This window comes from Acomys minous, assembly GCF_964271855.1.
Source record: "Acomys minous genome assembly, chromosome: 5".
NCBI lineage: Eukaryota > Metazoa > Chordata > Mammalia > Rodentia > Muridae > Acomys > Acomys minous.
In genome coordinates, this window is record NC_140494.1 from 35,980,773 (window position 1) to 36,003,821 (window position 23,049).

The following is a 23,049-nucleotide window of genomic DNA, read 5'->3' on the forward strand; positions in this document are numbered from 1 at the left end:
GGAAAGCCTGTGCCTGTGCAGGCTCTACACACTGCACTTTCTGTTCCCAGTGTCATACTCAGGTGTGCAAAGTAGATGACAGGGCACTCTTCAGGAGATCATTGTTTCTGGCCACAGAGTGTTCAGAAGTACACTTGGAAAGGGTCAGAACAGATAGTGTGCTGCTGTTGTGTTGCATATTACGAGAACCTACAGTATGAAGAAGATAAGGCAGCTGCCCTTTCTCAAATAACAGGTGAACCATCAGGTATCTGGAGAAAGACCTAAAGTCTTTCTAGGATAACAAGGGTGGAGCGTAAAAAAGTCAGGCATCCCTCAACATCTGTATATCCAGTGTCGCTTCAGTTCAGCAGTATTGAACAGGGCAAGTTTCTCAGGAGGAGCAGCTGTCAGCAGTAAACTCCTTTAGAGGAAGCTGAGCCAGGCCTTGCTGTAGCCATACTCACCATGACTACAGAAGATGCCCTTGATACAGCGTGACACAGCAACAGCTGTGAGGACCCTAGACTGTAGTATAAGAAGAAACTGTTCAGGGCTTAAACATAGGTGCATTATAGCTACAACAGTGCTGTTTGTTCTGAGGACTTTGCTTGTTGGGAAGGGCTAGCCTTGGGGACATTCATGAGAAGGCCTGTGTGCTCCATGCATTGTGACTGTCCTCCAGGAGGGTGGAAAAGTTACTTTTTCCCTTTAAGGTTCCTTATGTGCTGCTTTGGGTCTATGTCCTAAGCGGGATTGTGGCCAGGTCATTTAAGCAAAGGGGATTACAGTGTTTGGAAACAGGCTCTGGGGTAGGCTAAACCCTAATTCAGGTAAGCTTCTCAGCCATTGGGCTGGAGCTCAGACCCTGCCAGTGATAACAGTATCAGCCTGGAATAGGACAGGTGGGGGGGTATCTGTACAGATTTACCTGTAATATGTCAGCCATGCTTGTCTTGTGTTCCCATCCGTGGACTTCATCTTGGGGGTGATAGGGTATAATATCTTTAATACGACTGCACTATATTAAAATCCATGGTTGCTTCCTGGAGATTATAAAAGATTGATCTGTCTAATATTCTCTTGATCTGGGTTACAAGTGTTATCCATTTCAATAAAGCTTGCTTTAGAAACTTAGGCTTACGGACACTATTAGAGAACTTCGATTTGGCCTCAAAATAACCCATGCTTCACCTCAAGCTCTGTATGTTTGTATTTCATGACTATATTTTGCCTTGATGGGGTTTTAAAATGTGTGCATTTAATGAGTTATAGAAAGAAACTTTAGCCCTGATACTACACTGTTCCTGTGTTTTTCATCAGGCCTCTGGCTCACACTTCCCCTTGGTCTTTGAGTATGGGTCAGTGCTTCAGCAGCAGTGAAAGTGTGTACTCCTCCCTGCTGCTTGGGCGCCCTCTGCAGGCATCAGAAGACATTGTTTCCACCCCTCCCCCTCATGGGCGTTGATGTTTTCAGTTCTCTGGCTGCTTGCTGCATGGTTTCTGGTGGCTCTGCTGAAGGACTGATGTCGCTGAGGGATGCTCTGCTACTGTTGTACCTATCTTGTACAGTCTGGCATGAAGGCATATGGTAACTTGCTTGCCCGTGAATAGAGTAAAGCCCTTAATACCTTTAATAACAAACAGACTGGATCTTCTGAGTCCTTCCCTAAAACAGTGGTTCTCATGTGTCAAGACTCCTTTGGAGACTGAATGACCTTTTCATGCAGATTGCCTAAGACCACTGGAAAATACAGATATTTACATTAAAGAATTATAGTTATGAAGTAACAATAAAAATAACTTTATGGTTGGGGGTCACTACAACATTAGCAAACTGTATTTAAGGTCACAGCATTATGAAGGTTGATAACCACTGATCTAGAAGAAAGAAAAAAGAGCAGACAAACCTATGTCAAGCCTTCAGTTTTCAGCAGAAGCATCACGTGACTTGTTAACAGTTAACTGAGTTATGCTCAGTGGCTGCATGGGAGCTTCAGATGCCACTTCTTAGCTGCATAAGAAGTCTGTTCCACAGGGTTGTGACTGATCTTGGTGCTTTGCTGTTTACAGGGAAGGTAAAAGTTCTCTTGAAAGAGCTGTGGCTATGTGTGAACACTGCACACAGGCTGTCCGGAGAGAGCAGCAGGCGCATCGCAGGTGAGGGACACCACAGAGGCTCCTTACGCATGCATGTATGTGACGGCATGTGCCACAGGCTGCAATGGTGCCTCCAGTGGGCAGCCTAGTGGGCACTTGGACGGTATGAAGCGGTGTGGGTCCAGTCTGTCAAATACAGCCAACCTATGGTGGCAGCTCTAGCCAGAACACTTGGAGGGAAACTGAGGCACACTTGGCAGCATGTGGGAGACCCGTGCTTCCCTGTACTCTCCTGCTTCCCAGTGCATGGCAGCCTGTGCTTCCCTGTCCTCTCCTGCTTCCCAGTGCATGGCATCCCATGCTTCCCTGTCCTCTCCTGCTTCCCAGTGCATGGCAGCCTGTGCTTCCCTGTCCTCTCCTGCTTCCCAGTGCATGGCATCCCATGCTTCCCTGTCCTCTCCTGCTTCCCAGTGCATGGCAGCCTGTGCTTCCCTGTCCTCTCCTGCTTCCCAGTGCATGGCAGCCTGTGCTTCCCTGTCCTCTCCTGCTTCCCAGTGCATGGCAGCCCGGGCTTCCCTGTCCTCTCCTGCTTCCCAGTGCATGGCAGCCCGTGCTTCCCTGTCCTCTGCTGCTTCCCAGTGCATGGCAGCCCGTGCTTCCCTGTCCTCTGCTGCTTCCCAGTGCATGGCAGCCCGGGCTTCCCTGTCCTACGATGACTCTGCTGTCTGTTTCTTGTCTCAGTGTAGCGTGCTCCTTTCCAGTGTATTGTAATCTTGTACTTACTGGAAGCTACTCCAGAGCAGCTCCTGTGCTTCATCCATGCTTGTCCTGCTTAGGTCTCTTCTCTGTCCCAGTCTTATTTTGAGTCTCTGTACCACTGGCACAATCCCACTCTCTTGACAGGTCTGATTCATGTATAACTTGTTGAATGCTATGATGCTGTCAGACACATATTAACGGAAGTTCATGAAACTCAAGACTCCCCCCCCTCCACAAAATTGTATAGTTGCCCGTTTGACACACCATGCTAGCAGTATTTGAGGGAGCTAGTAGGGCAGAGAAATAGGTCTCTGCCCACAACCTGAGGCAGACAGTTTTATCGTTCTGAAAAACAACCTGAAACCAGCCAATGTCAAAGCTATCCATAGGCATTCTGTACAAGGTGCATGAGACTGTTGTTGAAGAGAAAGTGTCTCCCAGTGTGTGGTAAGGCAGGAAGGCCTCTGTCTCTGCTGCTGTGCTGTAAGCTGCCCCTGGTGCCTCAGTGGACCAGTCTCTATCCACATCCCTGACCCAGTCTACACAATAACTCTAGAAGCTAGTTGGTGACCTTCTGAAAGCTGTTTATTTCAAGTTAATTGTGCTAGTAATTTGACTGTTAGCAGGATGTAATTAATAAGTTTCTTGGCACTATTAAATATGTGATGCCTGTATCTCTCCTGCTCAGAAAAACCTTCCAAAGGAAACACCAGAGCCTCTGGGGAAGATGAGCTGTTCCAAGGGCAAGGCAGCCCTGGCAGGACTGCAGACATGCCCTCTTTCTTCACCAAGCTGTCCATGGAGATGGAGGGTGACTTTACTTCTTCTGAAAGTGCAGAAGAAGAGCCGCCTGGTGGAGCAAGCCCCAGCACTGAGCACTCGCTTCATGAAGAGCAGCATTCTGCAGTCTCCGTGCAGAGGCCTGGTGATGACAACAGGACCACCATCTATAACGGTGAACACTGTCCTGATGAGGATCTTCAAGCAGCAATTGACTTCTTCAAACTTCCCCCTCCTCTTCTGTCTCCAGTGCCCTCTCCTCCTCCGATGGCATCGCCACACCTGGGCTCTTTACCTACCTCCCTGGCACCTGTGAGTTGGCTTTCTGACTTTTAATTCCATGTGGATTGTTTGTTCTTTGCCTAAAGTGTTTCAAAGGTATTAGTGTAGACAGGCAAAACTGTTCCTTTTAGCCAGTTTAACTCTGAAGTAACATAAGAGTATGTTATGGCTGTACCAGGGCCATTTGGGTCAACATATGCGGTGTGATATCTTCACCCTGTATTATGGTTGCATTGTTTTTATCTTTAATTCTACTTCTTTTGTGGGAAGGTGGCATTTGTCTTTATTGCTAGAACATGATAAATGTGGAGGGAATGAGGCATACTCTGGCAGACATGGCCTATTTCCAAAGATAGAAAAATCTCAATGTCTCCCATCCCTGGCCTACACTCAGGAGCACCCCAGCCTTGGCATATCTTTCCATACTGTTTGCTCCCTCGAGAGACCTGGCATGCACTTCCCTTCAGACACCTAGTCAGGTAATGTGGCTTCAGAGGTGATAGTTGATACAGTGCCGGGCTGCTCTGTGAATGTCGGGCCAGGCGTGGCGCTCCTCTGCTCTGATAGAACTCAGCAGGACTGTGGGGCACTGCCTGAGAGGACCGGGCTCTGCCCAGGAGAGGCTGCAAAAGAAAGCTATGAAGAGCAGGTAGTTTCAGGAGAGAACCCGCTTTACAGCGATGTGTGACACAAGGCAGACGTGGCTTGGGGAAGTGATGTGGGCTGTTTCTGGACAGAGTCTCCCTGAGGAACTCATGCATTGCTAGGGAGGTGGGAAATCCTAGACTAAAGGCAAGGGCTGTGACAGGTTTTCGTAAGAAAGTTTGTGTCTAGTCACAGTGTGAATAGGAGCAACAGTTTAGAAGCAGGAACACTTCTCAGGACTAGTTCTTAATATCTGGACACAGGTTGCACCGCTGGGGACACAGAGGCTGGTCTAGCTTAAAAATGTCTTGAGGACTGGTGCTCGATAACATTTTCACTGTGGTCTTTAGGGGAGATGGAGTCAAAACAGTTGCAAAACAGCTCTAAAATGTGTTAGAGGCCGGCTTGGGAATTGTATGAATATATTGATGTTCCTACTGACTTCTTACCACGGACTGGCTCATCTAAAATGAACACACATGATACCTTGGAGATGGACAGGACATTGTTTGTGTAGAGCCATGTAGCTGTGGTGGCATTCAGTAGAGATGGGGAGCCAGCCAGAACCCTGGGCACCTGTAGAAAATAAGTGAAGACAGAGGCAGGGAAGAAAGACAGGTGGAGGAAATGTGAGGAAAGCCAGAAGAGAGGCTGTCTAACTTTTTTACACTAGGATAGTTGTGTTCCAGCACTTGCGTTCACCCATCCATTGTGCTTAGGAAAGGCGGGCTTTGATGAGATAAGAGAGGCAGTTAACTCAGAGGGGAGCCACTAGTTAGGGCTGGAGAACATGGTGGAGAAAGAGACAGCTTAGTAAGGAGGGTGAGGGTGTGTGTGTCAGGATCTGTGCAGTCCCCAGAGTAATAACATGGCTCAGAGGCTAGCCTGGGCACGAGTCCAACAAGAGGGGAACTAGAGAGTGATGGAGGAGCCAGAGCACCATAAACCTCAGTATCAAGCCTCTTCTTGAACAGAGCCCAGAACTAGGAATGTGTGAGAGCACACACAGCCTGGGTGTTGCCTAGACTGGCACTCAGATGGTATGATTTTGAGAGTGTCTGCAGGAAGCGGCCGCTCTTGAGTGTGTTATTTTTGTGCTGATGGTGACTTTGTGCTTTGTGTTACTTTAAGGAATCCTCGTTTGGCGAGTTCATGGATTCTAGCGACGACAGCAGCTCTGCCCCTCTTAGAAGCTCTGTGGAGTTGGTTTCAGAAGCTTATACAGCAGAGTCACTGGGTTATCTTGACTTGCTTGAAAAAATTAGAAGGAGTGATACATGTGTGGAGAAGCCCAGGTCGCAGGAAGCTGAGCAAGCTGCAAACAAACTGACACGTGTTGGATTTGATCCTGGCAGAGCAGAACTGGGAGAACCACCAGCCCCACCATCTCCAGCTTGGGGAAGGCACTGGATAGCACCATCTAGATTCGTGAGGGACAGAGGAGAGTTTGTACAAGAGGCAGAAAGAAAGGCGGAGGTCAGGGAGATGGATAAGTCTGTGCAAGTTGGGAAAGGGCTGCTTAAGCATAATAGGAGACTGTGCACAGAGATGGCGTCTAGAGGCCCAGCACGGAAGAAGGGAGCTGGAACTGTGGAATCAGATATTTGTTATTCTCTCCTTGGCAAGAGGACGTTCAGTGAACTCACAGAATCTGAAGGAAAAACCGTGTCATCAAAAGCACTGTGCGCACCCCAGTCAGAATTTTCTAAATGGACACTCTCTGATGAATTTGCTTCCAAGTTGCACCATGTGGCAGGTTCTGGCCATTTTCAGAGAGAGAAAAGAGATGTTCAGGAGTGCACTCTAGAGTCAGGCACACACACAGTCGCAGCACGGCGTGGCCGTTCAGCCAGTCTTCCCTCCTCTTCCTCTGCTACCTCGGTACCTGTGTCTGTCTGCGGTAACCACCAGGCTTCATGGCTAGGCAGTGTCAGTGCGAGTTCTCCAGCAGAAGTTACCTGCAGGGACCAGCAGCGATCAGAACAAAAGTCACCAATGAGAACTCTAAACACATTTCTTCTGCAATCTGAGCCAGCAGCACGTTTTCTAAACGAAAATGACCCAGAAAACAGCTTGACTGCTTTGTGTCCCAAGTCAAAATTAGGAACATCTACCTTTAGTGATTGGAAGAGCAGGCGCCTGGAACCCTTCAGGGCTTCAAAAAGCACAGCAAAGGCATGCTCTCTTCCCCAGTCAATATTTCAGAAGCCGGGAGGTGGGCAGGATGAAGGCCGAGGTCCCATGCTCACACTGCCTAAGTCAGACTGGACATCATTAGCACAGTCTCAGGCTGGCTCCGCCAAAAGGAGCCCTGCCCCTACCGACAGCACCTCGTGGCACCGCAGTCATGTCCTAAGGCGAGGTAATGGGGGCAGACCCAGAGCTACCTCAGAACAACAAAGGACCAGGCTACAGCCAGAGAAGGTAGCACCAGTCCCACAGAGCAGCAGACTGGCAGCCATGCGTGGACCTTCTGGAAAAAGTATCCTCCTTCCGGAACTCAAGGCAGCTGCTGCTTTGTTGCCAAACCAAGTGTCCGTCATAACGAAGCAGGCAAGGCCCAAGAGGATGCAGAGTTGCAGCCTGGAGCACTGGCAGCCACGTGGGAACACACCAAGCCCAGCTACAGATGATGGCGAGGAAAGAAGTCCTGCGTCATCGGTAGCAGAGTATGCTAGAGATGGAAACCCCACAACACAGGACCTTGAGGGGGTCACTGATGAAGAAAGCCCTTCTCCAGAAGTTCCTGTATCTTGGCGAAAAACGAATTGTGATTCTCCAAGTGGCTCCTTGCTGGCAGAGAATTTTTGTTGTTCCACAGATTATGAATTACCTTTCTCCTCTGAAGACAATCTCTTCCAGAGCCTGTGTGTCAGGAATGAGCCCTTGCTGCAGAGGCCCAGGAAGTCTCCCCAAACCACACAGTCAGGTGCCAGCAGGCTGGAGGCTAGGGAGCTCCTTCCATCTAGGGTGGCATCCAGAGGCTGTCCTGCTAAACATACGCGCCGTGGAGCCCATCACCAGCCAAACAGTGAGGCCCCTGTAGTTGCAAGAAATTCTCCTAGTGCTCCACGGAATGCCAGTGCACCTCCCACAGTGCCAAGCAGGGGTCTTAGAACTCGTGCATGGACAGGCCCTGTTTGTCCTTCAGTCCTTGGCAGTGTAGATGAGGAGACCCCAGGGACTTCCCAAAGCAGTCTCCCTGGGGTTTTCTACTGCTACACGGGCATCAGAGAGCAGAGAGAGGAGGACACTGAGGTAGAGGATGAGGCCATTAGTTGCAGTGAGGGCGAGCATGAGGCTGAAACTGTGATGGAGCACAGACAGCAGGATGCATCAAGAGACTTGCAGAAACATTTGGGAGACCCAAAGGCTGTGGCTGGTGAGGCAGGGCGCGCCTCAGATGTAGGAGCCCTGACCTCAGCGCTACAGGAATGCAACTTGAGCACCTTTCTTTACCTAGACAAGCAGTCTACATCAGAGATGGTAATGTTTCTTGAAAGTTGTCAGGTAAGGGACTGTAGTTCAAGGGCTTCTGTTTCAGAAAGTTCTAGTAAAGGAACCCTAAATGAAGAAGTGAGCAAAGTGTCAAAGCAAAGCAAGGTCTCCAGAAGGAAATGTGAGAAGAGGTTCCGCGAAGAAGAGCTACTGAGAGCCTCCAATGAGGCAGACAGAGACAACTGTAATGTCAGGGATTCGCACCAACGTGTTCAGTGTCCTCAGGAAATGCCATCTGATGTTCTCACCAAGACCAGGGAAAATCTCGACACTAACTCTGGGGCCTGTGGAGGGAAGGATACCGAGCATGTATTGCTTGTAAATATGGATCATGGCCAGGTCGCTGAAGATCTGACGGAAAGTACTCTGCCTGAGGAAACACCCAGCCCCGTGTCCCACACTGCTCAGCTGCCAGAACCAGCAACTGTGGGTGCTGGAGGCAGCTCCCCACGAAGTAGCCCGTCTGACCCTGAGCACATTCAGAGCAGATCTGAGGATGAGACCAATTCTGGGGGGTGTCCCAGCACTGGGGAAGAGGGACTGACAGAACCTGTGGAGCTGTTGGCCCTGAGCTCTGACTCTCCAGCCCCACCAAGGACACAGCAGGGCTCGGACTGTGTGGCAGAGACAGCATTTCACTATCAGATCTCTGCAGTGACTTCCGAAGTTATAAATGTACTTATAAATAACGATGAAGACCTCGTGATCGAAAAGGGGGACAACTGGACGATCATCAGTGGCCTTGCCCTCTCCCCTGGCCTGGAGCAAGTCATTCTGTGTGATGCTCTTGAGGATGCTGCTCCTGCCCAGGGTCAGGAAGGCCTGGACGATGGTTCTGTGGAGAAGTCCCCCACAGCTAGTCCTGCTGGCCCGCTACCTCAAGAGCCTCTGTGTGGTGGTGCTCTCTCTGATGCCCAGGAGGATATTTGCAGCAGTGGTCAGAGTGCCAATTTTGATAAGAGTCGTCTTCGGAACAGACCTGTGAAACCAAGCATCTGGATTCGTTCCCAGATGTATGACCAGATGCTTGAGACTGAAAAAGTTGCATCTGATCACACGTATTGTAACTGGAAATTAGAGCCAGTTGGTAAAAATAAGAGTCGATCAAAGATTTCCAACAAAGACCAGTCAAGCAAGCTAGCGAAGCCACCAGGACTCAGCAGAGAGGAAGTGTATCTAAATGGAGTCCCTCAGCCAGCACCAGGGGAAAGAACAAATCCAAAAGTGCCAAGGAGCGAAGCTCAGCCCACCATGGCAGGTGCAGATACATCCACCCCCACCAACTGTTCTCCTGATACTCTGAGCAAGATCCGGCAAGAAGTGGGGCCTCCACTGCCTCCCTTGCTCCCTCCACTAATAGCCACACCTCCAAGGACATCACGGTCACGATCTCCTCTGATACCAAGTCCTAGTCCATCCTCACAATCTTCACCTGCTGGCCACGGTTCCCCCTTGTGTGAGGTGCCAGCGCCTCCTGTGTTGTCTCCATGGCCGGAAGAGCTCCAGCAGGCCTCCCCTCTGGATCCCTCTCCTTCCCCTTCCACTGCAGTAGCCAGTGGAAGGATAATGTCCTCTCCTTTGCAGTTCTGTGCTGCTACACCAAAACACGCACTTCCCGTGCCTGGTCGACTCCCATCCTGTGCACCAGGCCATGCTGCTGTGAGCGGGGCCCAGGAGAGCTCTGTTAAAATCCTTGACACCATGTACCCAGAGTTGTCTGCCAGGGCCCGGACCCTCAGCCTCCTCAAAGGGAACATGCAGCTGTCCCGAGGCTCTTCTGTGGATGGAAAGGTGTTGCCAGGCCGTGTCAGTGCTCTCCTAGGACTCAAAGCTATCACCTCAACATCAACTGCTTTTGTCCTAACGGGGGGCAGTTCTGGTGGTGACAGTAGCCAAGGTAAGTCTCCAGACTCGGATGTGGAGCAGGATGCAGGTGGGAAAAGAACCCTGGCAGCATCCACGCTGAGGAGTGCTAAAAGGCTGCGCCTGGACAATGAGTCCCCAGAGCCCGACACCAGCGAGCTTACAGCAGAGGGCATCCCTGAGGCCCCCCAAGAAGGACTCCCACCAGCTGAAAGTGTCCCAGCTGAGGAAGAGCAAACTGATATCCCAGCCTGCGGTCCAGCATCTCAGCTGCGTGTAAACCCAAGGGGGATGGCAGAGTCATATAACATAGCCATAGCCCGGGCTCTGAGGAAGATAGCCGAGTCCTCCTTTGACCTGCTACCTGTCATTCGTAGTCATGTGTATGTGGGAAATATCTCCAAAAAGCCTGTCATGAGAGATCAAGAGAAAGAAGTGGTTTATGAATTTAGCACAACAAACAAGGTACGTGGCAGCCTCTCTCTCTGGGTGTATTAAGCATGAGTGTACTGGCTAGCGCAAGTGACACTGAAGATAACCTCTTAACACTGAAACGTGTTTATATCTAGCCTGTAGATTAGAAATACAGGAAGATAGTGGAGGCTTGCCACATAAAACTCTATAGAGGAAAATCTGTCAAAACAAATATTGCCCATTTCCAGATGATGCTGGCATTTCAAGCTTGAACTATATTTCATCCAGCATGCCACATTGCCGTCACATGCTGTGTAGCTCCTGAGGACTTCATAGCTGTGTGCCAAGCATCCCCAGCTCCTTGCCAGGTGACTCCAGTGCCTGCTGGATCATCTTCAGTGGCCACTACCACATCCTCATGGAGTGAACACACGGGTTGTTCTTGATTGCTACCTTTCTGAAAGCCTAAGAGGCCCAAGTGTCTTTGAGAGACTATCTTCCGTGTGATGAGTTGTCAAATTTTCAGTGATATGGTTCTCTCTCAGGGGAAGGAATATAGCACCCACTCTACACAATAGAATAAATAGAAATGGGGATAGATTAGCCTGAATGTACACACACATGCTTGCACACAATGGGTTCTTAGCAAAAACACAAATTACAGAGCGGTGACCATGCCGTCTCAGGCAAGTAGGTGTATTTATTGACACGCCGTGGTATCTATAGTGTGGCTGATCTCAATAGGTCAAAGTGAGTTCTCTCACCTCTGACGAGACCCATGGCTACCATGCTCGGCAAGTGTTAGCAGTTACTGTGGCCCCTCTGGTGCTCTGTAAGTTTTCTTTGTCTGATAGTTAGCTAATTAGGATTGTTCTTCTATCACTAACCATAATTCTCTTTTGTTTTTCTTTCCCCAATCTAGCACTTAGGAGAATACTTACTTCGCTCTATTCTCTCAGAGCTAAAGGTTCAGAAGACATCTCTGGACCACAGTTACATCCATGCACTGTGCAGAGTGTATGTGGGTATTTGTCGGCAACTTGGAGACTTGGAAAGAGCTCGCTTGTTCTGTTACAGCCTCCTGAAGGAAGGTGTGTGCAGGTTACAGCACATTATATTGAACACCTGCTGTTGCACTTTCACCTTACACTTGCTTCTGTCTTCTTCAGCTGGTTATATCTTTCAAAGTAATGTTTTTAAATCTCCAACTTTGAGGCTAGCATGGTCTAGAGATCCTGTCTCAAAAAAAAAAAAAAGTTTGATCTATGAGAAAGCTTAAGTGACTCTAAGTATACCTAATTATACTAGTTTCAATATAATTTACTTACATTGACACATGTACTTACACCTGAATAGATTGTCTCTTGTTGCCCACTATATATTTATTTTATAGCTGTGTTGCAAAATATGGGAATCCTTGTACACTGACACTCCATCTTGCTGTGCCTCTGGCAGTAACTGAGATGGATTTTGTAGCCTTCTGAAAAGATGTATCAGTAATGAAAAGGTGGTAGAGGCGCGGGGCTGTTTCGTTTAACTTCCCCTTTTACTGAAACTTCCTCAGTCTCAACTGTGGGTCCAAATCAGGATGGTTTGTGGCAGCAAACCACCAGTATTCATAAACAAGGAAGATGAGAACACAGCATAGTGCTGCTCCAGGACATCCATGTTAGTGTGCCCACATTGTGTCTGCTCACTGATTTGTTCAGTAACCCATCATGGGAAGCATGCTGTGTGACTACGCAAGGCTGAGGACCATAGGACCATAGGACACCGGAACACAGGCGGGCAGCAGAGGAATGGAGTGTGCTTCAGCCACATCCCGTGCATTGCTTGCTCAGACTGCAGGCTTTGTTCTTACAGGTGTCTGTAGGTGTTCATGCCATGGCTCACAGCTGTCCTTAGCCATTTCCTGTCTCAGATGTTCCTGTTGTCCTGTGGCACTTCCTTTCCCTTTGTAGGACGCAGTCACTTTATTTGCACTCTCAAATTCTGTCCTACCCCCAGAAAAATGCACTGTCCACAGCTGTTAACCATTTGTTCAGTAACTGAACTGTACTTCCAAAGGTGGATTTAATAGTCTAGGCAGGACTCTGCTGCTTTCCCTGTCAAGTGAAGTATAGAGACCAGACCTAGGAGGGGACATGTGGAAGAGCTATGACAGTAGACAGGCATCAGAAGACTAGGACAAACATTTTAGAACAAAGTTTCTAACATGGAATAGTTTTTTTTGTTTTTGGTTGGGTTTTTTTTTTTTAACATGTAATTATTTTGTTACAGATTCTTCTACTCTCGGGCTTTTCTCTTTTAAAATAAACTTGACAAACAGTAACTTAACTCTTAGTGAGCACCTCTTCTCAGGTGGAGAACCCCACATCTGTTTGCTGTCGCTGCAAATCCAATAGGTGTTATAGTTTTAGCATGCTATTTACTCTCCCTTTCAGACATACTCAACTTGACTTCTGAGATCTGTCCATGCATGAGTAGCCTGTTGCCTTCCACAACCATGCTGTATTCAGTTATTCAACAGACAACGACTGCTGTCCTGTCCAATCACTTGTTTCCAACTCTAGGCCGTTATGAAGTAAGACATCACAAATACCTGTTTTCAAGTCTCTGTAAGGATGTCTCTACTTCTGTTGGATATGTACCTAGGAGTGGAACTTCTTAGTGTGTAATGAAATCTTAAAGTTACAAACAAAACCACTTTCCCAGGGCAGTTATTACAAGTTTTTCCAGCTTGTCATGAAGCCATACTTGCTTAAAACTGTCTTGTTGTCCTGCGTCCACCATTACCACGATTAGAAGAGTGAGTAGGCCAGGGGGTAGCCTGGATGCACTCTTTTGATGCGCTGCTGTGTGCACCTGTTCTCCTGCCAAAGCTCTTCCACATGTCCACTCCTAGTCTGCTCTGTATTGTTCACCTGACAGGGAAAGCGGCCTGGAGTCCTGCCTCAGACTACCCAATCATCCACCTTACAAAGTACAATCCAGTCACTCAACAAATGGTTAATGGCTGTGTGGGAAGTAATTGAGTTGTCTTGTAATACTGTGCATCAAATGAGAAAATCTGAGACTAAAAAAATTTGGAGGCAAGATGTTTTAACTTTCTCTCCTTTGATGGATCCCTTTAATAGCACCTTTTCTTACTATGTTTTCTGTTTTTATACAAAGTTTAAAATCTAACAGTTTGCCAAACCAGATCTAATCACTCACTTGTAACACTAGGGCTTGGGAGATTGGGGAGGGAGGATTGCTACTGCTTTGAGGCCAGTCTGGGCTACAGAATGAGATCTGTCTCAAAATAAGACAACCAAAAACAGTAGCAAAGATGGAGAAAGAACATTTTTTGAAACACTGAAGACCAGAGCCCTGCTGGCCATGCGCTCACAGCTATCAGCTGAGGTTGCCTTATAGGCCCCTGTGAAGTGAAATCATGTCTTGTTTTAGAGCAGTCGCCTAGGTGAGACAGATATAAAGGCCTTTTCATCCCTGTCTGTCTTACAGATTTTCCAGAATCTGAGAAGTTGACTCTGTTCATTGCAAACATGTGGCGTGAAGTATTTCTCTCCCAGTCAGCCATTAGTCAAGCGATGCAGCTGGTTGCCAGGCAGCGTGCCAGAGGGGAGGTTCTGAACTGCTTGAGAGCTTTCCTGAGCTGGGAAAAGGTACACTTGATTTTTTTATTTCTTTCCTGCAGTGCTTGTAAGATGAATATAGGTCTTACTTTGTGTTGTATTTCCTTTTATCTTAGTTCTTCAGCATTTCTAAAAAATGATATTTATCCATTTATGTATTTATGTTGGTGTGCCTGACCGTGCATATGCGCTCACTATAAGAGTGAGTGTCAGAGAACAACCTTCTTGCCTATTCTTTCCTCCCTCTGTCTACTCAGGCTTAGTTCATCAGGCTTGATGGCATGTACCCTTACCTACTTAGCCACCTGACCAGCTTGTTCTCAGACATTTTAGAGATATTCTTCACAGTAGATCCTTTAAAATATATTAGCCTAAGTTTATGCATTTGATTCAGTAAGTATCCATGACATTCCACGAAGAGTTGCAGACCTCCAAAATGTACGAAGTTTGTTTGATATGCTAATTTACGACTGATGAAATGGAAAAAGGGATTGTAAGTTTGTTGATTTTTGCAAAAGGTGCTTAGGTGAAAAGCTGCTAGCCTCAGTTTCCTCCTGTTTGGACTGTCTCTGAACCTGATAGTCTATATCTTTCAGGTTGATGGGACTTGATTATGTTCTAAATGTTTGGCTCTTTTTACTTTTACCTTTTACTGTCTTTTTTCTTCAATCATGGGTTTATTAAAGTAATGCTCAGATTGACACTTGCTTAGTCATACATCTCATCTGGTGAGAATCTAGTTAATAGTAGATCATGTCAACAGATGCTGCGGTTGGTACGGGCTTTCTTTATTTTGCTCTTTTCTGGCTGTTATGAGTATGTAGTATTTCAATGACTTAGAAAAATTGTATAGTTTTTATGGTTTATATACACATATAGTTTATATGTGTACTACTGTGCTTTCCTTTTAAAGTATTCTTTGAGCTAATCTGTATTTGGCTTTATATTATGAGAAAGAAAGAAACACAAGCCTGTAACCACCTCGTTGGCAAGCTATCAAGACATAGCCCTGGTTGGGCCTGATGGTACACACCCTTAATCCCAGTGCTCAGAGGCAGGTGAATCTAAGTTTAAGGACAGTCTGGTCCACATGGCAGCCCCAGGGCAGCCAGGCTACATAGACCTGTGTCAAAACGAAAAAAACACACAGGCACACAGAAGTATGTGTACATAGATTGTAGGATAGTGCCATGGACTCTATTAGGTCCTTTGGTCTGGTCCTGAGAGCGAGAATGGTACATCACTTGCTGGGCATGTGCAATGTCCTGCGAGCCACACACGTCCCTGCTGCCCTAATGCTGAGGTAGCTTCCCTTATACAAAAGGCTTTTGAGTGGAGATGTTTGATATTTGGAGGTTTTTGGGTTTTTTTTTTTTTTCAAGTTTGAAATACTAATGTTCCTGTTCTGAAGCTGTAATGCTCTGAGTCTGAGGCTTTTTGAAGATTCTGAGCTTATATCAAAGACATGCTTGTCAGAGCTGCACACTCTGGACTACCATGGTAGGCGGGGTCTCTCTAGTCTGTTGTGGCCAGGCTATCTCCACATTCATTCCATGGAGTATATAAAACCCACAAAGCACGTCTGTATGGAGAAATGATGACTTGGTACCAAGGTACCACTGGTTTTAAGATTTAAAGTTAGACAAATTTAAAATTTGTTTAGTTTTGTAATTTTTGTTCCATTCATAAATTGAGTAATAGTTAAAAAGTAGGTGTGGCTGTACTTTGACCATTGATTAGTTTTATGTTAATGCATATACAACAGATTATATCTCCTAAGCAAGCAGTCTTTATAAACTTCAGTTATTTAGTTATCCACATTTTAAGTGATCATAAATGATACATGCTTCAGAAGCACTACAAACTGGACCTGCAGATCTGAAAGTAGGGTCTTCCCATTAGCCTATGAATGCTAAAGGTCAAGTTGAGAATATGGTGTATGAACTGCATCAAGTGTTTGTTTTCCTAATGGAATGTGTCTTCTAGACATTTTAATTCTTTATGCTGATACCAGGTAACTTTAATCTTGACCCCAGCCTAGACTGGGAATTCTAGCAGATTGCAAAGTTACCAACTTCTCCAAGAAAAAGTACACCCTTGGGGAAACCTGAGACTTTGTCAGTAGCTTGTGCAGATTCCCAAGCCCAGGCTTTCCCCTGTGTTGATCTGAGCCTGTGTTTGCCCCAGGACCTGCTTGCTATGCTGATGGGATGCTGAGCAGCTCAGCCTTGTGGGAGTGGCATGGGGCAGGTAGCCCCACCCTAGCCTTTCTCAAGGTCATCACACAAAGATGTAAGTTGAGTGTTCATAGAGATAGAGCTAGATACAATCTCATGCCCTATGTGGAGAGCTGAGCTGCCCATCAGTCATTGCGTCCCTGTGAAGACGAAGAGCACTACTTAAGCTGCTCACATAGGTGAGACCATAGGCAACACCAGAATGTCCTCAGAAGTGAGGGAAGCCAGACAGCGTTGTCTAGTCATTTGTGGAAAGGACAAGTTGATCAGCATTCCCAGAATTTAGCAGAACTTATGGAATTTTAATAGTTAGTCTGTTGTTTGATTATAAACTACATTTATAACATTAATTTCCTGCTTGTACTGAAGGATTCTGTGATTCTGTCTGGATACAGCTCAGCTCTTTGGTGCTTATTGTGGCTCCAATGCCTTTGGTGCTGCAGCTGTTCCTCTTTCTCCTCCTTCTCTTCCTCTTTCTCCTCCTCTTCCTCCTCCTCCTCCTCCTCCCCCTCCTTCCTCCTCTTCTTTTTCTTCTTTAATTATTTTACATCCCAACTGTAGTTTTTCCTCTCTCCTTTGCTCTCAATACTTCCCTCTTCTCCTCACCTCCCTGCTATCCATCCCCCTTGACCTTTCTCCCCAGAGAAGGCTCAGAAAAATCGAGGCCTCTCATGTTTATCAGCCCACGTGGATATCAAGTTGCAGTAGGACTAGATTCATCTTCTCTTGCTGTAGCTAGGCAGGGCAGCCCGGTTAGGGGAAAAGGATCCCAAGGCAGGCATGGAGTCAGAGACAGCCCTGCTCCTGCTGTTAGGAGTCCCACATGAGGACCAAGCTGCACACTGTTCCCTAGGTGCAGAGGGCCTGGGTCTGTCCCACGCATGCTCTCTGGTTGGTGGTTCAGTCTCTATGAGCCCGTGTGGGCCTAGGTTAGTTTGTTCTGTATGTTTTCTTGTTTGCTCCTTGATCTCTCTGGCTCCTTCAATCCTTCGTCCCCCACCTTCCATAGACATCCCCAAGCTCAGCCTAATGTTTGGCTTGGGTCTCTGCATCTGTTTCCATCAGTTTCTGGGTGAAGTCTCCCAGAGACAGGCCTGTCTGGAAGTATAGCAGAATATCACTAATAGTGTCAGGAGTGGGCTCTCTCTCATGGGGTGGGTCTCAACCTCGTCCAGTATTTGTTTGCTGTTCCCTCAATTTCTCCTCCATCTTTACGTCTTGTAGGCAGGACAAAATGTAGTTAGAGGTTTTGTGGCTGGGCTGGTGTCCCAGTCCCTCCATTGGAAGTCTTGCCTGGTTACAGGAGGTGGCAGTTTCAGGCTCCTTATCCCCCATTGCCAGGAGTCTTAGCTAGGGTCACTCTCATGGATTCCAGGGAGTTTCTGTTGTCTTAGTTTCTAGCTCATGCTAGAGACACACCCCTCCCCACCGATTTCAGTTCTCTCTCCTTGTCTTCTCTCTCTCCATCCTCCCCCAACTTGATCCCTCCTGCTCCCCTACTCATCCCCTCCTCCACCCAGTTCTCTCCCTCTGTCCACTCCGGATGTCTATTCTGTTCTCCCTTCTCACTGAGATTCAAGCATCCTCCCTTGGGCCCTTGTTGTAACTTAGCTTCTGTTGCTCTGTGGTTTGTAGTCTGGTTGTCTTGTACTTTATGACTAATTTGCACACGTAAGTGAGTGCATACCAGCGTTAATCTTTCTGGGCCTGGGCTTTCTTGCTCAGGATGATCTCTAATTCCATTCCTCGCACCATCCTGTACACGCCGGTCTTGTCTGTTTCTGCTTCTTACTGTGACTACAGTAAACAGTTTCTAGTTAAACTCAGGCTGCTTCGCAGTTTCTCTTACGGTGCAGGGCAGTCCAGCAGACGCTTATTACAGTGTCACACTGCTGACGACCCAAGAAGTGACTTTTCATTCTGTTTTTGTTTGCTAGAATGCTCCTATCGATGTTGGGATCGTGGTCTCTAAGCTGCTTCTGACCATACAGCTGTGCCCCAAAACAGAATTTCAGTCGAGTGAAGAGTTTGGCGAGGACCTGAGTGCAAACATCTGGGAATACATATTCGCCATTGACCTCCTCTGCTGCCACCAGAGGTGGATTTGGACGCATGACAACATCATAAGGTGAGCAGCTTCGCTGCGTTAAGTAGAGGCAGGTTGAGGGAAGATAAGCCTGCTAATGTTGGAGTGTGTTTCCTTTTTATGGGAGGCATTTGAAATACAAATAACATTTTTATAAGAGGTAATGAAAGTACCATAAAATGTCTGAGTCACTATTAAATGCTTCAGCTTTGTTTTTCTGCATGCTGCTAGCTACTTTTTATTATCCCTTTCTTGTCTCCCCAGTAGAAGTGACCACCTCCTGTCCCCAGAGGGGCATCAACACGAGGCACCTCAGCAAATACAAGCTAACCAAGTGCCACTTTGTCACCTTCATGCACTGACAGGCCAGGGCCAGAGGAAGCACTGTATGCAGTTAGCAGTTAGCTGCTCTTGCCTGGGCAGGGTGAAGCCTGATACCAAACACAGACTTGGAACATGACTAGTTTGGCTTCCTTTGCTTGTTGGTGCTCCATCCCTAGAGAGAGTGGAGACAATTGTCCCTCAAATTTAAACAAAAAAAAAAATGTTCGTGAAGTCTGGCTGAGAAAGCCTGGTTTAAGCTGCTTTAAGGGAGGATGTGTCATTAAAGCACTAAGTGCTCGAAGGTTGCTATGAGAGCTGAGCTTTTGGTGCAGGAGAATCTTGTTCCACTTTCTTGGTTCCAGGAATGACAGACTAGCTCCATTTCTACAGTGCAGTCTGTGTCAACAAGCCTGCCTGTAGGAAGTCCCTGACGTACACATGGATACGGATGTCACAGTTGGCCCTACATAAGGAGATGGCAGAGCTTCTGACTAGTGCCTGCCTGCGGGGGTGCAGGAGCCGAGTGGACTCCTCATATGAACTCAGGGTGGCAGGTCATTCTCTCCCAGTCACCTGCCAGAGTCCTCTAAGTGACTCTAGAGGATGTGCTTCCCCGCTCAACACTGTCCTTGCCATGCCATTTACATGTGCAAACAGAAGGTGTAGGAGCTGGGAAGAAAAACCTGGATGACAGGAGCAGTGCTGCTCGACCGCCCGCATGGTGATGGGCTTGCATCTTCTCATGTTTTCTAGTAAGGAGCTGTGGCCTGTGATGGATAAGTGGATCAAATACAGGAAAGGACATTCAAACATCGCATACACCCCTGATGTTATTGTGGCATCCGTGCTGAGACTGATCGGTAAGTGTCTGTGTGGTTATCTTGCCACGCTTGTTCTTGTTAAGATCTTGGTGTGGGAGTAAGAGTGTAGCAACATATCTCAGGGTGAAACTTTCTTTGAACCAACAGCTGTGCCCATAGCTGTCAGACCAGTGTGTCTGTGCTTGCCCACGGTGCTCATGCTTTTGTTACTGCTTCCTCACCTGAGTGCTCTACCCATCTCTCAGAGCTTACGGTGCTTTGGGGTAGTGTGTTTACCTTACAGTTCAAGATGTGGTGTCATAAATTGCTACAAAATATACTGTGGTCTTGTTTGGTGTCTAAAATATCATCATGGGCCAGCAAGATGTCACAGTGCACAGAGGTACTAGCCACTAAGCCTGATGGCTTCCCTTCAGTCCCCAGGGGCCACAAGTCTGAATGTGTTTCTTTGAGCTATCCCAATTATAGACACCCAATAAGGGCCACTTTAGGTTACTGTAGAAGTTAAAGTTGCTGTTTGAGAATGCTGTGAGACTCAGACCCCACCTCACTATAGAATCTAGAGCAGGCCTTTAGAGTTCTCCTTGAAACCACTAGTCTTTGTAGTTACTGACTTTGTTCTTTGCCTGGCCTGTGGCAGCCTGCTGTCCACTCCTTCAGGATCATCGGTCCTGTTTACTCACAACTCGCATATTTTGTTAAGAGCTGTTGGTATCTCCTTCCTGTGCCTGGGGAACACAAACCAAAGTACTAGCTTCTTCAGAGAGCCCTTTGGGTTGTCACTAATTAAAGTTCAAAGGCAGTACTATTGGAACTAATGTTACCATTTGGGAATATGCTGTCTGAATGAATGAACCTTGTAAGTTCATAGTGGGACGTAGTGTCCCTGCTGATTGTCTATGTATCTACAAATGCACTTCTTCCTCCTTGTGAACTGCACTCACTACTTAGTGACAGTGTGCTCGGAGCATGTGTAAGACATCTGAGACAGAAACTTGGCACTGTGTGGGTATGTAACAAGATGGCCAAAGACTAGTCAGTCAAGGATGGAGAAACGGAGGGCCACTTACTCTGTAGGGCCCTCTCAGCCCGTTTTGCTGAGTTCCTTGATCAGTGGCCATCTCTGTCCTGGAACAGGAGAAAGACGGTAGGGAGGAAGGCCTGTGCTGGCAAACTCAGCATCCGTGTGCACTTGTGTGTGCACCTGGGGCTGTTCCAGTGCTGCTGCTCCTGACTTGAGGAGAGACTGCTTCTCTGTGGACTGACTGCTACAAGTAAAAAGCTCCTTTGAGAGTTTACAAATTAGGAGAGCTGCTTAAGTTTGTCAGTGTCTGTTGGCATGGGCAGTTCACACAGGAGGAAGCACCTTTGCTGATTCAATGACAACAAGCTCTTGCCTTTCCCACTATGGCGTATTTATAACACTCATGCATGTATATGGCATTTTCCCTAGAATGTGACTTTATGAAGTCACACTTTGTATGTGTGCCACCTGTGTGTGTGTGTATGTGTGTGTGTGTGTGTGTGTGTGTGTGTGTGTGTGTACCTTTGTGCACCTGTGCTTGTGAAGGCCAAAGGCCACCTCACGTGTCATATCTTGGGTGTCACCTACTTTGTGGGCTTTGCTTGTTTGTTTAGTTCTGGTTTTTGTGATACTGCCTCACACAGGACTGAAACTCACTAAATTGTCCAGGTGGCCTGACTATCACAATGCAGGGTCCAGCACTGGGGTTATAACACTCCTAACTTGTGACTTGAGTTTTGAGGATCAAACTGAGCCTTTGATGTTGTCGAAGTGAGTGTACTCTGTGTTTATTCCTGCAGTGATGAGACTGTGAGCAGAATGCTGTTCTCTGGTGGTCGGTGGCCATGTGGATCTTACGGGAGGGTCAGCTCTTGGTGTAGCTTCTTTTACCAGCTGGCCGCGGCCATCTCTCCCTTGCTTCTCTAGACTGCCCAAGAAGCTCTGAGGTAGAAAATGAGACTTTCCTGCTTCCACAGCTGTGTCTGCACAGCCACCCAGGGAAGCCTGTAAGGAGGAAAGTGGGGAATTGTCACAGAGACCTAACAGGACAGCAGGCACTTTGGGTTAGATGTCACACAGTGCTTTTAGACCAGCTACACAAGCACTCGAACTAAATGTGAACCAGGAAGAACACACTGAAGTTGTATCCCAGAGCCAGAATATGGGCAACTTTAGGGACAAAACTCCATTTGTGCATTTGGCAAAGTAAAGCTCGTTTACTTTTTAACTCTTGAATAATGACCGTGCTCTTAGATAATGGATAATCCTACAGTTGTTACAGACAAGAGGAGCTACTAAGACATAGCTGTATAGCGATAACTCACAAATACACAACATGTACTTTGAATAGCCATTTTCAGTCCAAATTGTCCTCTGTGATGAGAAGCAAACTGTCAGTGTGTAATACAGTATAATACTGAGCCGAGCAATAAACACGCTGTTAGCTGGCACCATGTGCAGTTACTATGGAGGGTTTCTCCAGCACCATACCAGTGTTGTATTGTAGATCATCCAAGAACGTGAGGGAGGGCCTGGTGTGTCATGGGGCTGTGAATGTCTTGGCAGAGCTGCTGGCACCTGCATAGTTTGAGCTTTGGACAGGGCCACTGACCGAGGGTGGCAGTACCAAGGCAGAAGAAGTGTAGATGAGAATCAGGGGCAAAGCACCAGCTTTTGCCTTGGGAGAAGGGGCCCTGCCCCACCCTAGGGAAGGGTTTTTCCTTGAGTTAACCATTCTGGATAAACCTTGTAGGGTTACAAGCCTGCCCAGAGCTTCCTTTTTTTGATTCCAGAGCCAGCCCAATCAGCTGTATTCAACCCTTATATTTGACAATGTAACTAAAGAGAGGGGTCTTCTGAAACAAAAACCAAGTGGGCATGGATGGCCTTGCCTAGTCTTTCCTTGGGTCTGTGGTAGACAACAGTTTCTTCTCATCCTCTGCTTGGTCAGCATTAAGTGTGCCGTGTTTGCGGTCAGCAAAAGAACTGACTCTTAGCCTTTAGTGGTGGGACTCACCTTTAACCCCAGCACCCAGGGAGGCAGATGCTGGCAGATCTTTGAGTTTGGGGCCATCCTGGTCTACGGAGTGAGTTCCAAGACAGCCAGAGCTACACAGAAACCATGTCTTAAAACACATAAACAACAAAACAAAAGAAAGAGAGTCTTGCACAGAAATGTAATCAGTGAAACTGAAGAGTGTTTCAGGGACCATTTTGAATATTTCTAGATATTCCACCTTGTTTTTCTTGAAATGGAATCTGCTATGGCTCCTGTTGAAGTAGTAAGTTCTTAAAGTTACTTGTGAAACCTGAAACCCACCAGACGAGCTCTCATGGTGAAGAAACCTGCTTCCCCACTTCCTGCCTTGTGATCTGCAGTGTTCACCTGTAGAACAGTTGATCAAATACATCTTCCAAATGTCACCAGTGCACGCAGCACAATGTACATACAAGGTCATCCTCAGAGGCCTTCAAGCAATGGGGAGCTGCTTGCTGGAAGGTATGCTTCAGCTTTTGATTCAAAGCTCCCATGTAGCCGTCGCCCATGGTGGGAACTTGTAGACTCAATTTTCTTAACCAAAATATTTTATTAACAACT

General features: G+C 47.2%; 1 protein-coding gene across 3 annotated transcripts in view; it reads left to right on the plus strand.

The window, feature by feature from the left end:
- The window catches only part of ICE1 (interactor of little elongation complex ELL subunit 1), a 46,471-nt gene that overhangs the window by 17,708 nt on the left and 5,714 nt on the right, over positions 1-23,049 (plus strand). For all 3 annotated transcript variants that reach the window (XR_014779074.1, XM_084781091.1, XM_084781092.1), the window contains exons 11-17: positions 2,053-2,139; positions 3,527-3,930; positions 5,677-10,371; positions 11,243-11,411; positions 13,828-13,988; positions 18,133-18,323; positions 19,359-19,465. Coding sequence is in view for 2 of the 3 variants with exons in the window: in XM_084781091.1 (XP_084637217.1) it covers positions 2,053-2,139; positions 3,527-3,930; positions 5,677-10,371; positions 11,243-11,411; positions 13,828-13,988; positions 18,133-18,323; positions 19,359-19,465 (5,814 nt within the window). In the remaining variant the exon portion in view is untranslated. The remainder of the gene's footprint in view (positions 1-2,052; positions 2,140-3,526; positions 3,931-5,676; positions 10,372-11,242; positions 11,412-13,827; positions 13,989-18,132; positions 18,324-19,358; positions 19,466-23,049) is intronic.